At 41.3% G+C, this 14,436-nt stretch overlaps 1 protein-coding gene across 1 annotated transcript in view; it reads left to right on the plus strand.

Moving 5' to 3' along the window:
* The window catches only part of PIAS1 (protein inhibitor of activated STAT 1), a 130,129-nt gene continuing 117,268 nt past the window's right edge, over positions 1,576–14,436 (plus strand). Inside the window, exon 1 of the mRNA XM_003121749.6 lies at positions 1,576–1,626. Coding sequence (XP_003121797.3) covers positions 1,603–1,626 — 24 coding nt within the window. The 5' untranslated portion in view covers positions 1,576–1,602. The remainder of the gene's footprint in view (positions 1,627–14,436) is intronic.

The raw sequence follows: 14,436 nt of genomic DNA on the forward strand, positions 1-14,436 counted from the left end.
TGAGGGAATTCCAAGCTGGATCAGAGTTGGCTGAGAAGTGAATGTGAAGTGAGGAAGTGGGGAAACAAGCACTGTACAGAGCTCTTGAAAAACCTTTTTCAGAATTTATGCAGTGAGGAGAGCAGAGAAATTGAGCAGTTCTGATTTTGCAGTCATGAACGTTTGTTTTGGATGGGAGAAATTTCAGTATGTTTATATGCAGATAAAAGTAATTTAATAAGAAGTTCCCTTGTGGACAGTGGGTTAAGGATCCCAGTTGCCACAGCTCTAGCGGGGGTTTGACTCCTGGCCCGGGAACTTCCACGTGCCATGATGCAGCCAAAAAAAAAAAAGGTAATCTAATAGAGAGGGCAGAAAAATAATGATGCTGGATGCTGGAGGCAGGGTAGAAGTAAAATCCTTAGGAATGTGGGAGAGAAAAAAAATCCAGATCCAGTAGAGGGATTGGCCTTCATAGTTGCAGGGACACTTCATTCATAATGACCCAAATGCTACTATGCCTATGTGTAGTTTTGGTAGTGAGAAGACAAGGGACTTAGTATTTGGTTTATTTTCCATCAGATATGAGACAAAGTTGAGCAGTAAAATGTGGAGTTTGGGAGGAGGAACAGGAGGCTTTTAGAAGAGAGGAAAAGGTGTGAAATAATTCTTTTATCATGTCTACTTAAATGGTTTAGTGGTGAAAGCCCTTCCAGTATTAAGCACATCTTCTCCCAACCCCGTTTTCTCTCACTGGACCGTTTGCTCATTTTTGGTATTCTTCGCCATTTGTAATTGTATCTTTATTGGTTAACTTGTCTGTTTCCTTCATTAGAGAACTACTGAAGGCAGGGACTTTATTGTTTTTAACTTCCCAACGTATATATATCAACATAGCCCCCAGAAACAGGGCTGGTACAATGTCACTAAATAATTATTTGTTAAAACAAAAAATGAACTTCAGAATTTTGTCTTAGGGTAACTTCTTTTAAGTACTTGTTTGGGCAAGTCACTTTTCCCCTCTGAGTTTTTATATCTGAATATATATACCACAGGAATTGTAATCTCTTCCTTGCCTGCCTCACCGCGTCGTCATGAGGAGGATCTGAGCTAATGAACCTGGAAATGCTTCATCAAGTGATCCTTAAAGATAACGGATTGTTATTTTTAGCCCACGTGTAGCATCGCAGGTAGCAGGTGCTGAAAAGGACTTGCTGATTGGGGGAGAGGGGCATTATTGTTTCCTGAGACTGCAGGCAAAGAAGCTTTGCAGAATGGTTCCGCAGGCCGCGGAGGGGCGGGTTTCAGGCCAGCAGCCCTCTGTCTCTGGCCTTTCCCCTAAGGCGCTGGCCTGGCAAGGATGGGGGGCAGGGAAGCAGAGGGGGGGAGTAACTGTCAAACCTCCCCGCTTGGCGCCATTATTTAAATAGTACGTGGCTGTCTCGCAGCTGTACGTGCCCGGGGCGGGGCTGCGAGCACGGGGAGCGGGGCGGAGGCCGGGGGTGGGCCAGGGAGGTGGAGGGGCAAGAGGGGACGGACCGGGGCGGGGCCAGGCTGGCTAGAGGGGCGGGCCTAGCGGCGGCCCCCGACGAGATTCACTGCGCTTGCGCTGACAGACGCAAGATGGCGGACAGTGCGGAACTAAAGGTAAAGCGCAGCTCGAATTCACTTCTAATATTCGGCCGCGGAGACGGCGCGGCTGGTGCCAGGGGGAATGGGTCCGACCCTGGGGGGCCGCTCGAGCCTGACTCCATCCAGGCCTGGAGTTGTAGGGAGGAGCGGCGCGCCCGGCCCTGGCAGAGGGGGCCCGGCAGCGGCGGGCCGCGGGCCCCGGGTGCCTCGGGGGCGCTGACGGGTCGTCCCCGGCGTGTTATTGTTGTGGGCGCCTCTGGCGGGGGTGGCGGGGGAGGAGATCGGGAGTCGGGAGGTGGGGGCCGCGGCTGTCCTCGGGGCTCGGCTTCTTCACCTTCCAGTCAGCCTCCCCGCCCCCCGTGGGGAGCGGGGGCAGGGTGTTTGTGTAGGGGGGATTGGGAAAGCTCCTCGCCGCCGCTTCCTCTTCCTCCTTTGCAGTCCCGGGCTCCTGTCAGGCGCTCTCCCCAGACCCCCGGGAACTTGGCTCCGGCCGCCCCGCCCCTCCGTGGCTCCCTGCCGCCCCCGCCCGGGACTCGGCTCTCCCCGGCCGCCCGCCTGTCAGGAGGCGCTTGGGGTGCCCCACTGGTGGACAGCAAGATCCTGGGGGCTTAGGGGTGGGGATGTGGGGAGAAGCTCCGCTAAAGTTTAGTGAACCCCGGGCTGGCGTTGGGGTTCGACAGGGGGGTTAGCGGGGGAGTTTGTCGGGGCGGGACGGTACTCTTTCTGATTCTGGGCAGCGGCGGGGCTTTGGGGGTTGAAACCCCCTCGGAGGGTGTGTATTTGGAAGCAGTGGTAGGTGGTGGGAAGCAACTACTCCCCCTTCTTCCCTTTTGGCTGGTGTGGAGGGTGAGAGGAGCCTTCGGGGGTCTCTGCACACACCATGATGGCGATGCTATAGCTGATGGAGGTGAATGGTTCGTGTTTATATCCCCCCGTTGCCTTTTGTTTGTAGGGACATCTTGCTGGCCATGTTGATTTGAACGAAATTCTCCCCTCGTCCTACTTCAACTCCCAATAAATAGAACGTTCCTCCGTTCCTTTCAACTGTACCAGTTACTCACGCCTCGCGAAATTGGATGAAAGGGTGCCCCCTTTTCCCCGCTTTTTCTCCCACCCCAAGCTTCTTTACCTGATGATGGCTTCTTTACTGAAGCAGATACACCACTACACAAGCAGCTGGGGAAGGGGGGGTGGAACCCTCCTGATTGGATTGTGACAAATGGGGCCCCGCTTGAATAATTTTGCTTTAGTACCAATCAGTTTTTAACTAACGAGTATTATTTCGAGGCTGTGAACGCGATATTCCCTTCTCTGTGGCTTCCTGTGTGTGAACCGAGCAGCTGGTCGTATCTTGACCCAGAGAACTGACATCTCTGTCAGAATGGAGATGGGATATACAGTTGTAAATCTTTGGGGAGAGTTGTCGTTTTATAATTAATAAAAATTACTTAAAAATTATCTCTGTTACAATGAAACAACTTCCAGAACAACCAAACGTCAGGTTTGTCTCTGGAGTTTTCCAGTGGAAAGCTTCCCTGGGAAATCGTTTTCCACAATAATTTTTCACTGCTAACATTCCAAAATTTGTGTGTTTAAGCTCTGCTTTTGAGTGTCATTCTTTTTAAATTTACTTCTAATTGCAAATTAAGGGAGAGCAGATTGAATAGGGATGCTTTCATTTTTTCCAGTCACAAACTATTGACTGAAATGAAAAAAAAAAAAAAAAGCCTCAGGGAATTTGAATATTTGGAGATAATTAACTCTTCAAATAAAAAAGTACGAAACTTTAAGATACATGTTTTCTATAGTTTTACTCTTAAAATGTAGTTGCTATGTTGCTCTGATCTTTGCCATCTAATATTTATTTTGTTAGGAATCCTTTTGAATGATAACTAATCAGTTCTGTTATACGTGGACTGCAGAGTAAAGCTGAAAAGCCTGTGCTGGCTATGTTGTCACTCTTGATGGTGTCCAAAGAAACTGGTATGGAAAGCACATGCTGGGAGATTTCCTCCTTTGTTCTTTCTCATTTTAAGAAAGTGCCTTTGGGGATAGATCAGATCCCTGGTGTGAATCTTGTTAGGTAAAGTTTCTCTTTACAAAAATGAGCCTGCATCAGATAAACACTAAACACTGGGGGGAGGGGGGCATTATTTTTCTAAAATTGGTCTCCTTTTTCACTCTCTTCGAAATCTACTTGTTTTTCTAAAGGAGTTTTTTTTTCCCCCTACTATTTTGTTCTGTTGTATAGTTTTTTTCAAATTGTAATAACTACTCTAAACATACTGGTCAGGCATTGGGCACTGTGTGTGACTAGTACTTTGAGGAGCTGTGATAAATTGCTTGGAGCTGGGATAAATTGCTTAGCTAGTGATAGCTGTGTTAAACATTTTGTATATATTTAATTGTGGTTACATTTGCTGGGTTTCTGTTTTTGTTTTTAGAGGAGAAGATCTTAGAAATGCCTCTACCATAGTTATTTGAGAATATGTGTATGTAATTTTCTGTGCAGTGAGCTTTGGAAGGTATCCCTTTTGGAAATTATATTTTATGAGTGTTTTTTATTTATGGTTTTTGGAGGTAAATAGCATTTATTCCTAATAAGGAATGAAAAATCAGAGTAAGAATGAAGAAAAGCTCGGATTTTTCAAAGTTTTAGGTGAAAACACAATACTCCAAATTTCCAGCATGAGGCTTTGAGTAAATACAGTGACTTTTTATTATATAAATTTACAATCCGCATTTCATTTTGCTGTGATTTGTATTCATGATTATTTTCCTCATGGCCCATTTTAGTGAGTCCTTTTAAATCTGTTAACAGATCTGCAAGATCAGATGTGGAAAATGGATAGACCTGTATCCCCTTTAGGAATAGTGCAAGTGGCAACACTTAAAGATATTGCCCATAAAATTAGATTGTGAGTAATACCTATCAAAAAATTCTCTGTACGCATTTGTTTATGAAAGGTTTAATTTTTCATTAGGGAAATACCCATAAATGACATTTGTAAGAGTGCGGAGAGTGAGCATTTTATTATTTTTAGGAACTTAAAAACAGGAGGGTGTGATGGCCGGATGATCTTGGAAGTTATCTAACAGCTTCATGTAGTTCTAAAGTACTTTTTAAAAAATTACAATTTTTTTTTTTTGCATTAAAACTCAAATTGAGTTATATTGCCATTTTTAGTCACAAGAGGAACAGTAGGAAGAAAGAATTCCATTATAATTTTAGTGGAGTAAGTAATGGAATTCAAGAAGAAGAAAAATCATATTTTAAAAATCATACTTTTAAAAGTAGTATCTATATAAGTTGCCAGTAAATTCTGTTGTCATATACTGCCTCTCTTTGTTCAAGAAATAGCCACTTAATTTTGACCTTTGTGGTGTAATTTGTCTGCTTTTATTTCAGATAGAAGCAAGTAAATGTGACAGTTTATTCATGGATTTGATTTGAATCTCCATAATTTGCTTTTCTCAAGTGCCATATTTGGATGGCTTTTTAGTCACCATTTTTTGAACAGTTTTAAAAACAATTTGTAGAACGCTTTAGTTTTTAAGTATTTCCTATAGTTGTTTTGAAATACCACCTTTCCTCTGCTGTTTTCTTCTGTGTGATTGTATTGTCTTTCTCTTCAAAGAGTCTCTTGTAATCCCTGTTGATTGCAGTAGTGCTTAGTGGTGAGTCCATAGCTGATTAACCTTGGGTTTCTCCTGGTTGAACTCCATCAACATGCTGCTAGGGTTCTTGCTGAGGCTTTTTAAAAGTTCAGTGTAATTTGTACCCTTTCTTGCTTGTAACTAAGGATAAGAAAAGGAAATGGCTTAGAGTTGTAGTAGGGGCTGGGAAGAATTATCTAAGTTTCTGAAAAACTGGGTGTTGATGAGATGTAGCCTTTAAAAACAAAACCCATTCAATACTGTTCAATTCTGTGAAATTGATTTTAGTGTGTTCTGTAGTATTCTGTTCTGGCATTAAACACAAAAAATTTTTTTGAGTAATATCTTATGATTCATAATGTTCCATAATATATATGATTCAAAATAATATATTCGCAGTTCATAATGTATCACATTATCTCATTTGATTTTTCCAACAATTCTTTGAGGTAGGAAAGGCAGGTGATATCTCCCTTTTATCAATAAAGTAAGCCCAGAAAGGGTAAGTGACTAGCTCAAGGTCATACAAATAAAAGTGGCAAGGACTTCAGCCTAGGTCTTGTCATTTCAAAACCGTGTACTGTAGGCTTCTTTAAAGGTGCCCTGCCAGTCTTGGAGCCCTCTAGGGTTCCTTGCTCACAAAGAATTCTAGTAATGTTGTTGCTAATACTTTCCTTCTTGCTCTATGCCAGGGTATTTTTGGATATTCCTTGGACTTTTTGCAAGGAAGACTTTGGAGTTTGTTAGAATTATAGATGTTAATTCTGCAAATATCATTTTACTTATGAAAGTTTCAGAGAGTACTGAAAAGTAAGTAGAAAACTAAATAGCACCTGCAATCCCAGCACTTAGAAATAATCATAGTTGACATCTGGGTGTCTTGCCATTTAGACCTTCTCTCTGTAAGCAAATGCATATGTATATTCATCACAAAAAGAGATTATACTGTTTATTTGTAATCTTTTTTTTTTGCATTTTTTTTTTTTTTTTTTTATGACTGTACCCATGGCATATGGAAGTTCCCAGGGCACGGGTTTAATTCAAACTACAGTTGAAGCAAGGGTGAATCCTTTAAACCATTGTGCTGGGCTGGCTCAAACCCACACCTCTGGGAGTTCCCATCTTGGCTCAGTGGTTAACAAATCCGACTAGGAACCATGAGGTTGCAGGTTCGATCCCTGGCCTTGCTCAGTGGGTTAAGGATCTGGCGTTGTAGTGAACTGTGGTGTAGGTTGCAGATGAGGCTCAGATCCCACGTTGCTGTGGCTCTGGTGTAGCCCATTGGCTACAGCTCCTATTCGACCCCTAGCCTGGGAACCTCCATAGGCCGTGGGTGCGGCCCTAGAAAAGGCAAAAAAAAAAAAAAGACAAACCCAAAACACAAAAAAACCCCCCACACCTCTGCAGCTGGCCAAACTGCTGCAGTCAGATTCTTAACCTACTTGCCACAGCAGGAACTCCCTGATTTTTTTTTTAATGCAGAAATTATTTATATTTTATTCAGATATCACTATTAGGGTATTCTGCCTACGATCTTCTAACCACAGTAGCAGCCTGTGAGGTATAACTTTAATGATTAACTTTCATTAGTAATTTTTTAGAACAATTGGAACATATAACACACACACCAAAAGTTTGATATTCTGAGTTGAAATTTACATTATTATATAATGTAATCTGCTGTTTTTGTAGCTGTCTTTCCAGATTAGTAAATATAGATCATTTGAAAGTTAACGTTAGGAGTTCCCATCATGGCTCAGCAGAAACAAATCTGACTTAGCATCCATGAGGATGCAGGTTGGATCCCTGGCCTCGCTCAGTGGGTTAAGGATCTGGCATTGTTATGGCTGTGGCATAGGCCAGCGGCTACAGCACCAATTCGACCCCTAGCCTGGGAGCCTCTATATGCCCTGGGTGCAGCCCCAGAAAGACAAAAAAAAAAAAAAAAAGTTAACATTTATTTTATTCAGCTAGTCCCCTATCATTGGACAATTAGATTACCTCCAATTTTTTTTTTTTTTGCTATTTTAAGCAGTGTTTTGACAAACAGCCTGATAAAAAAGTTTGCAAAAATGTTTTATTCTAATTATATTTATTTGACAGACATTTTTTTGTGCTTCAGGGAACAGTGCAAATAGAATTTTGATTAGGTGAGATGTTGTGATTGAAATAAGTAATTTTTGATTTGTTCATTGCCTGTACCTTTATTGTTTCTGTTTCTGTAAACCTGTCAGATAAGATTATTAAATGATGGTGAGATAGACTTTATAAAATATAAGTAAACATTGCTGCTGAATCAGAACATTTGATAAAGTATGAAGTAGATTATGAAATAGCATGTATAACTTATTTCAAATATGTTCAATTTGGAAATTATTGTAACCTAATATTTCAAGTTTATGTGTCTTATTTAGATGCCCACCTGTTTTTTTTTTTTTTTTGTCTTTTGTCTTTTGTCTTTTTGTTGTTGTTGTTGTTGTTGCTATTTCTTGGGCCCCTCCCGTGGCATATGGAGGTTCCCAGGCTAGGGGTTGAATCGGAGCTGTAGCCACCGGCCTACGCCAGAGCCACAGCAACGCGGGATCCGAGCCGCGTCTGCAACCTACACCACAGCTCACGGCAACGCCGGATCGTTAACCCACTGAGCAAGGGCAGGGACCGAACCCGCAACCTCATGGTTCCTAGTCGGATTCGTTAACCACTGAGCCACGACGGGAACTCCGCCCACCTGTTTTTAAACAGGTATTTTTTTAAAAAGGCAATGCTGAGCATTAGTATAAAGAAAGCACAAATGAGAATTTTTGCCATACCCATATTTTTAATCTCAAAGCAAAGTGTTGCCATAGTATAATATTGGTAGGTAACATTGTTTCAAGGAGGACCTTAGAGAAAGGAGGTTACATAGGCCAATGAAAACACTTTTCTATTTTAAGAACCTTTGTGGGTTAAATCAATAAATGCATATGTGAATTGAGTTAAGAATGGTATTTGTGGAGTTCTGTGGTGACACAGAGGGTTAAGGATCCAGCATTGTCACTGCTCTGCCTCAGAGTATACCTGTGGCGTGGGTTCACTCCCTAACCCCAGGACTTCTTCATGCCGCCGCCACAGCCTAAAAGAGAGAGAGAAATATTTGTGCAACATCTGAAAAGTTTTAAACTTTTAATTTGCTTTGTTTTATCCTCTTAATCTTTTTACTCATCATTTTTAACGTCTCTTCTCCTACCTTTTAATTTTAATTACATTTTCATTGTTTTGTTTCTTCTTGCCTGTACACTTTTACTTTGTTTTTATAATTGCCTTTTATTAAGAAGAAATGGCTGATGTAATTACGGATATGAAGTTGATCACTCTGTAAATTGATGTGTTAAATTTGGTCCTCACATAAATCTTTAGCATTTATTTTATTTTATTTTTATTTTTATGGCTGCACCTGCAGCATATGCAAGTTCCCAGGCTAGGGGTTGGTTGAATCAGAGGTGCAGCTGAGGCCTACACAACAGCCACAGCAATGCTGGCTCCTTAACCACCTGAGCAAGGCCAGGGATTGAACCTGCATCCTCACAGAGATAATGTGGGGGTCCCTAACCCACTGAGCAACCACAGGAACTCCAGTCTTCAGCATTTATGTAACAAATTGTGTCATTAGAATTTTATAGAAAATAGGTGATAGACAAATTTAAAAATACTTAGTTGTCCTTTACTGTCAATTTCAGGAATAGTACTAATTGCTGTGTACTTTTTGCTAGTCTTACTACAAAATGTTTGCAACAGTACTATTTCCCCTTCCATGTTAAAAATTGTGGAACTTGGAGTTCCTATTATGGCACAGCGGAAACAAATCCTAGGAACCATGAGGTTGTGGGTTCGATCCCTGGCCTCACTCAGTGGGTTAAGGATTCGGCTTAGATCCCACGTTGCTGTGGCTGTGGAGTAGGCTGGCAGCTGTAGCTCCAATTGGACCCTTAGCCTGGGAACCTCCATATGCCGAGAGAGCGGCCCTAAAAAAAAAAAAAAAATTAAAAAAAAAAAAGTGGGACTCACATTCCTTTTTTTTTTTTAAGGGCCGCACCCATGGCATATGGAAGTTTCCAGGTGAGGGGTCAAAACAAAGCTACAGCTGCCAGCCTGCACCACAGCCACAGCAACAAGGGATCCAAGCCATGTCTGCGACCCATACCACAACTCAAGGTAATCCTTAACCCATTGAGCGAGGCCAGGGTTCGAACCTGCATCCTCATGGATACTAGTCAGGTTTGTTACTGCTGAGCCACAATGGGAACTCCCAAATTTATTGCCTCTGATTCCCTTTACTATTGGTTTTAGGGTATCACATGAAAAAATAACTCCTGGATTCCTCCCTTCCCTCAGAATTCTCTGGTAAACCTTTATTCTTAGGCATGAACTTATAAAATTCATCTAAATGAAGAAATCACCTTTTCCTTCACTGCTTCACCTTAGATCAAGCAAAAAAAACCAAACATAAACCCTTTGAATATTAATTAATAACTTTGAAATATCAATAACTCACAGGACTATTGTATATGTTCCTATTTTTAAAAAGTCACCTCTTTCTTACTTTTCCTGCTATTCCTTGCTTTCAGTTTACCCTTTGGTTGCCAAGTCAAATTTCCCAAAACTCCTTTCATCCTGTCACTTCATTGGCTTTCCATCGAAAACAGGATAAAGTCTTAGCTCTCAGTTTGGTATTCAAGATTTTCTGTAGTCTGACTGACCCCAGAACATTTTGTGTGTGTGATTTGTTTCCTCCATTATGCAGCAAAAGTCTTTAACTTAAAGCCAGAGCTATTAGTTTGCTTTTTGTTGTTGTTGTTGACTGGTATTCTGCTTTGTACACTGCTCTGTAATTCCCCATCCCTACTCTATGAACACCCTAGGTGCCTAAGATGTATTTGTCAAATGAACAAATTATGTTCAAGATTTCTTTCTGTTAGGGGGCAGAGTCTCATGTTTATATGACAGTCTAAATTGTGAATATTCTGAGGTAGTCATATCTTCACACTTTTCATCATGGCTGCTTCGTAGATGAATTTGAATAACATTAAATCCAGAATAATTAATGAAAGACTGTTTTAAGTTTGCCTTTTACATTTCTTTTAAGTTATATAGATAATATTGTAATGATAAGTAGCAGAGTAAAAATTTTATTTTATTATTTTTATTTTTTGCTTTTTAGGGCTGTACCTGCAACATATGGAGGTTCCCAGGCTAGGGGTCTAATCGGAGCTACAGCTGCCAGCCTATACCAGAGCCACAGCAACACCAGATCCAAGCCACATCTGCGACCTACGCCACGGCTCATGGCAATGCCAGATCCTTAACCCACTGCCCGAGGCTAGGGAAGGAACCCCCAACCTCATGGTTCCTAGTCGGATTTGTTTCTACTGCGCCCCATGGGAACTCCCAGAGTAAAAATTTTAAAGTGGGATTAATCTTCTTAAAAAAGTTGTGTGACATCACCACAATTTCAGAACATTTTTTTTTTTATCCTCCCAAAGAAGTCTTGCACCCTTCAGCTATCACCCTCATTGCCCACAACTCCCTCCACCATTGGGCAAACACTAATCTACTTTCTTACCTGTAGATTTGCCTGCATTGAGCATTTTGTATAAATGGAATCATATAATATGTGGCCTTTTGTGTCTGACCTATTCATTATTCTTTGGACACTTCATTATATATGTCTGTATAACATTTATTGTATGTGTGTGTATATGTCTAGATTCAGAACTAGAGACAAAGACTAAACTCTTAAGTACTCATTAAAAGAATGCATACACATCACTATATATAATCATGCTATACTTACTAGACATAGTATCCTTTTTTTTGTCTTTTTTTAGGGCTGCACCCATGGTGCGGCATATGGAGGTTCCCAGGCTAGGGGTCTAATCAGAGCTGTAGCTGCTCGCCTACACCACAGTTCACAGCAACGCCAGATCTTTAACCCACTGAGCAAGGCCAGGGATCGAACCTGCAACCTCATGGTTCCCAGTCGGATTCATTTCCGCTGTGCCACAACAGGAACTCCTAGACATAGTATCCTTTGACTTGCTTTTTTCACTTAACAATATGCTATATTTAAGCTCTTTCCATGACATGTCCCAAAATGAGATGGTCTCATTCTTTTTTACCATACAGGTATTTCTTATGTATGTTTATATAGGTTTACCTCTTAAATTCATCAGTGTCTATGTCAAAAAGTTCTTAACTTGTTTTGATGATTTTGTTATTTTTTTTAAATTGTTACCACATTTAATGTATCCACTATAGTATTAATATTGGAGTTTTACTTAAAAATTGGAATTACATTTGTAACAGGTAAGGGTTGTTTGGTTTGAGGAGAAATGGAATGTAGACTCTTTATGGGTTTCTAGCAGTACACAGCCAAAGCAATTCATTTTGTATTTGGATTTCTGAATGTGAGCAAGCCTGTTTTTAGCTTCATGGCATAGTGCTTAAAATAGAATTTAAAGATGCTATCTTGTGCTTTATGGTGAATTTTAAGATTTTTCTTGCAGCCATGAAAGTTTAATCTTAAAATGTAAGATCTGAAAGATTTCAGGGTAAATATTTTTCTCATATATTAAAATCATCAATCTGGTCTATGGGCTTCTGTGATTTACCCAAGAAAGGGAAATGTAAAGGCTCCTAGCTCAGAGTCTGACTTATGATAGGTATTTGGTAATTATTTGTTTTTTTTATTCAGGAAGTACCAGAGTTCCTGTCGTGGCGCAGCAGAAACAAATCCAACTAGAAACCATGGGGTTGCAGGTTCGATCCCTTGCCTCACCCAGTGGGTTAAGGATCCAGCGTTGCCGTGAGCTGTGGTGTAGGTTGCAGATGCGGTTCGGATCTGGTGTTGCTGTGGCTGTGGTGTAGGCCATCGGCTACAGCTCTGATTAGACCCCTAGCCTGGGAACCTCCATATGTCACGGGTGTGGCACTAAAAAAAAAAAAAAAGACAAAAGAAGTATCTTATTCTGTAATTAATTCTATGTTTGAGTTTCTGATTGTGTGAAATACCAGATTATCAGTGATTATCAGTATAATACCAGATTATATGTGTATTTATTTAAACACCCTTGTTACAATGGAATATGTAATAAAAAAATTTTGTGGGAGGTGGCTGCTCCTGAGGCATGTGGAAGTTCCCAGGCCAGGGATCATATCCATACCATAGCAGTAACCTGAGCCACTGCAGTGACAACACTGGATCTTTAACCCACTGAAGCACATGGGAACTCCAAAATGTGTTTTTCTTAATCATTCAAGTAATGCATCAGCTATTTCAGTGATTTTCAAAGTCTATTTCCCAAACTTCTGGTTATTCTCCAGACTTTGTGGGGATTCTCTAGATCAAAACTATTTTCTCAATAAAAGCCATGCGTTATTTGCCATATTGACATTTGCAAAATCAATGATGGGTAAAATTGCATGAATTAAGACAGTAGCACTAAACTGTACTAGTTTAGGACATCATTGTGCACTTGGAATTAATTTTTTTTTTTTTGTCTTTTTGCCATTTCTAGGGCCACTCCCATGCCATATGGAGGTTCCCAGGCTAGGGGTCCATTCGGAGCTGTAGCCACCAGCCTACGCCACAGCCACAGCAACACGAGATACGAGCTGCATCTGCAGCCTACACCGCAGCTCACGGCAATGCCGGATGCTTAACCCACTGAGCAAGGCCAGAAATCGAACCCTCACCTCATGGTTCCCAGTCGGATTCATTAACCACTGAGCCACAACGGGAACTCCTGCACTTGGAATTAAAAGATAAATTCCAGGGAGTTCCTGTCATGGCTCAGTGGGTAATGAACCTGACCTAGTATTCATGAGGACTCGGGTTCACTCCCTGGCCTCACTCAGTGAGTTAAGGATCTCGTGTTGCTGTGAGCTGTGGTGTAGGTCACAGACTTGGCTCAGATCCTGTGTTGCTGTGGCTGTGGTTCCCTAGCCAGGGAACCTCAATGTGCCACAAGTGTGGCCCTAAAAAGACAAAAAAATTAAAAAATAAAAATAAATTCTAGGCATTCCCACTGTGGCACAGTGGAAATTAATTGGACTAGTATCCATGAGGATGCAGGTTTGATCTCTGGCTTCAGTCAGTGGGTCAGGGATCAGACATTGCAGTGAGCTGTGGTGCAGGTCACAGATGCAGCTCTGCGTTGCTATGGCTGTGGCATAGGCCAGCAGCTACAGCTCCGATTCCTAGCTTGGGAACTTACCACATGCTGTGGGTGTGACCCTAAAAAGCAAAATAAATAAGTGAAATAAATTCTAGTTATACTTTTATTGATGAAGTAATGGAACTTATTTCTATTGTCTTACTCTTTATGTTTTAAATTTTATTTTGTGTAATGAAATGGAAAGTCTTGTAAACCACTTTTTACTAAATACAAAATCTGATGGTTAATTCAAGGAAAAGAACTAGTGCGGTTGTTTGAGTTGCATGCTGAACTAGCTAATTTTTTTAATGAAATACCATTTTTATTTGAAAGAATGGCTGACAAAGTATAGTTATAAAGACTTGTGTATTCGTTCCACAGACATTTTCTCAAAACTAAACCAGGAATTCCCTTTGTGGCTCAGCGATAACGAACCCAACTAGTATCCATGAGGATGTGGGTTCCATCACTGGTCTGGCTCAGTAAGAATCCAGTGTTGGAGTTCCCATTGTGGCTCAGTGGTTAATGAATCTGACTAGCATCCATAAGGATGCAGGTTCAATCCCTGGCCTTGCTCAGTGGATTAAGGCGTTGCTGTGAGCTGTAGTGTAGGTCACAGGCACCACTTGGATCCTGTGTGGCTGTGGCTGTGGCAGTGGCATAGGCCTGCAGCTACAGCTCTGATTCTACCCCTAACCTGGGAACTGCTGTATGCCTCGGGTGCAGCCCTAAAGCAAAAACAAACTAAACCGAGTGAGCCTGTTACTGCAAGACCAACTGTCAATATTTGTGAAAATAGAAATTTGGAAGACTTGTGTTTGCTATTTTAAGCTTGATAGGTCCCAATACTTGACTTATAAATAACCAATGCATAGTGTTACAAAAAGTCATGCATGTGTGCTCACTTCGGCAGCACATATCCGAAAAAAATTAAAAAAAAAAAAAAAAAGTCATGCATGAGTAAAAGGATCCACTG

Source organism: Sus scrofa, chromosome 1 (genome assembly GCF_000003025.6).
Source record: "Sus scrofa isolate TJ Tabasco breed Duroc chromosome 1, Sscrofa11.1, whole genome shotgun sequence".
Lineage (NCBI taxonomy): Eukaryota > Metazoa > Chordata > Mammalia > Artiodactyla > Suidae > Sus > Sus scrofa.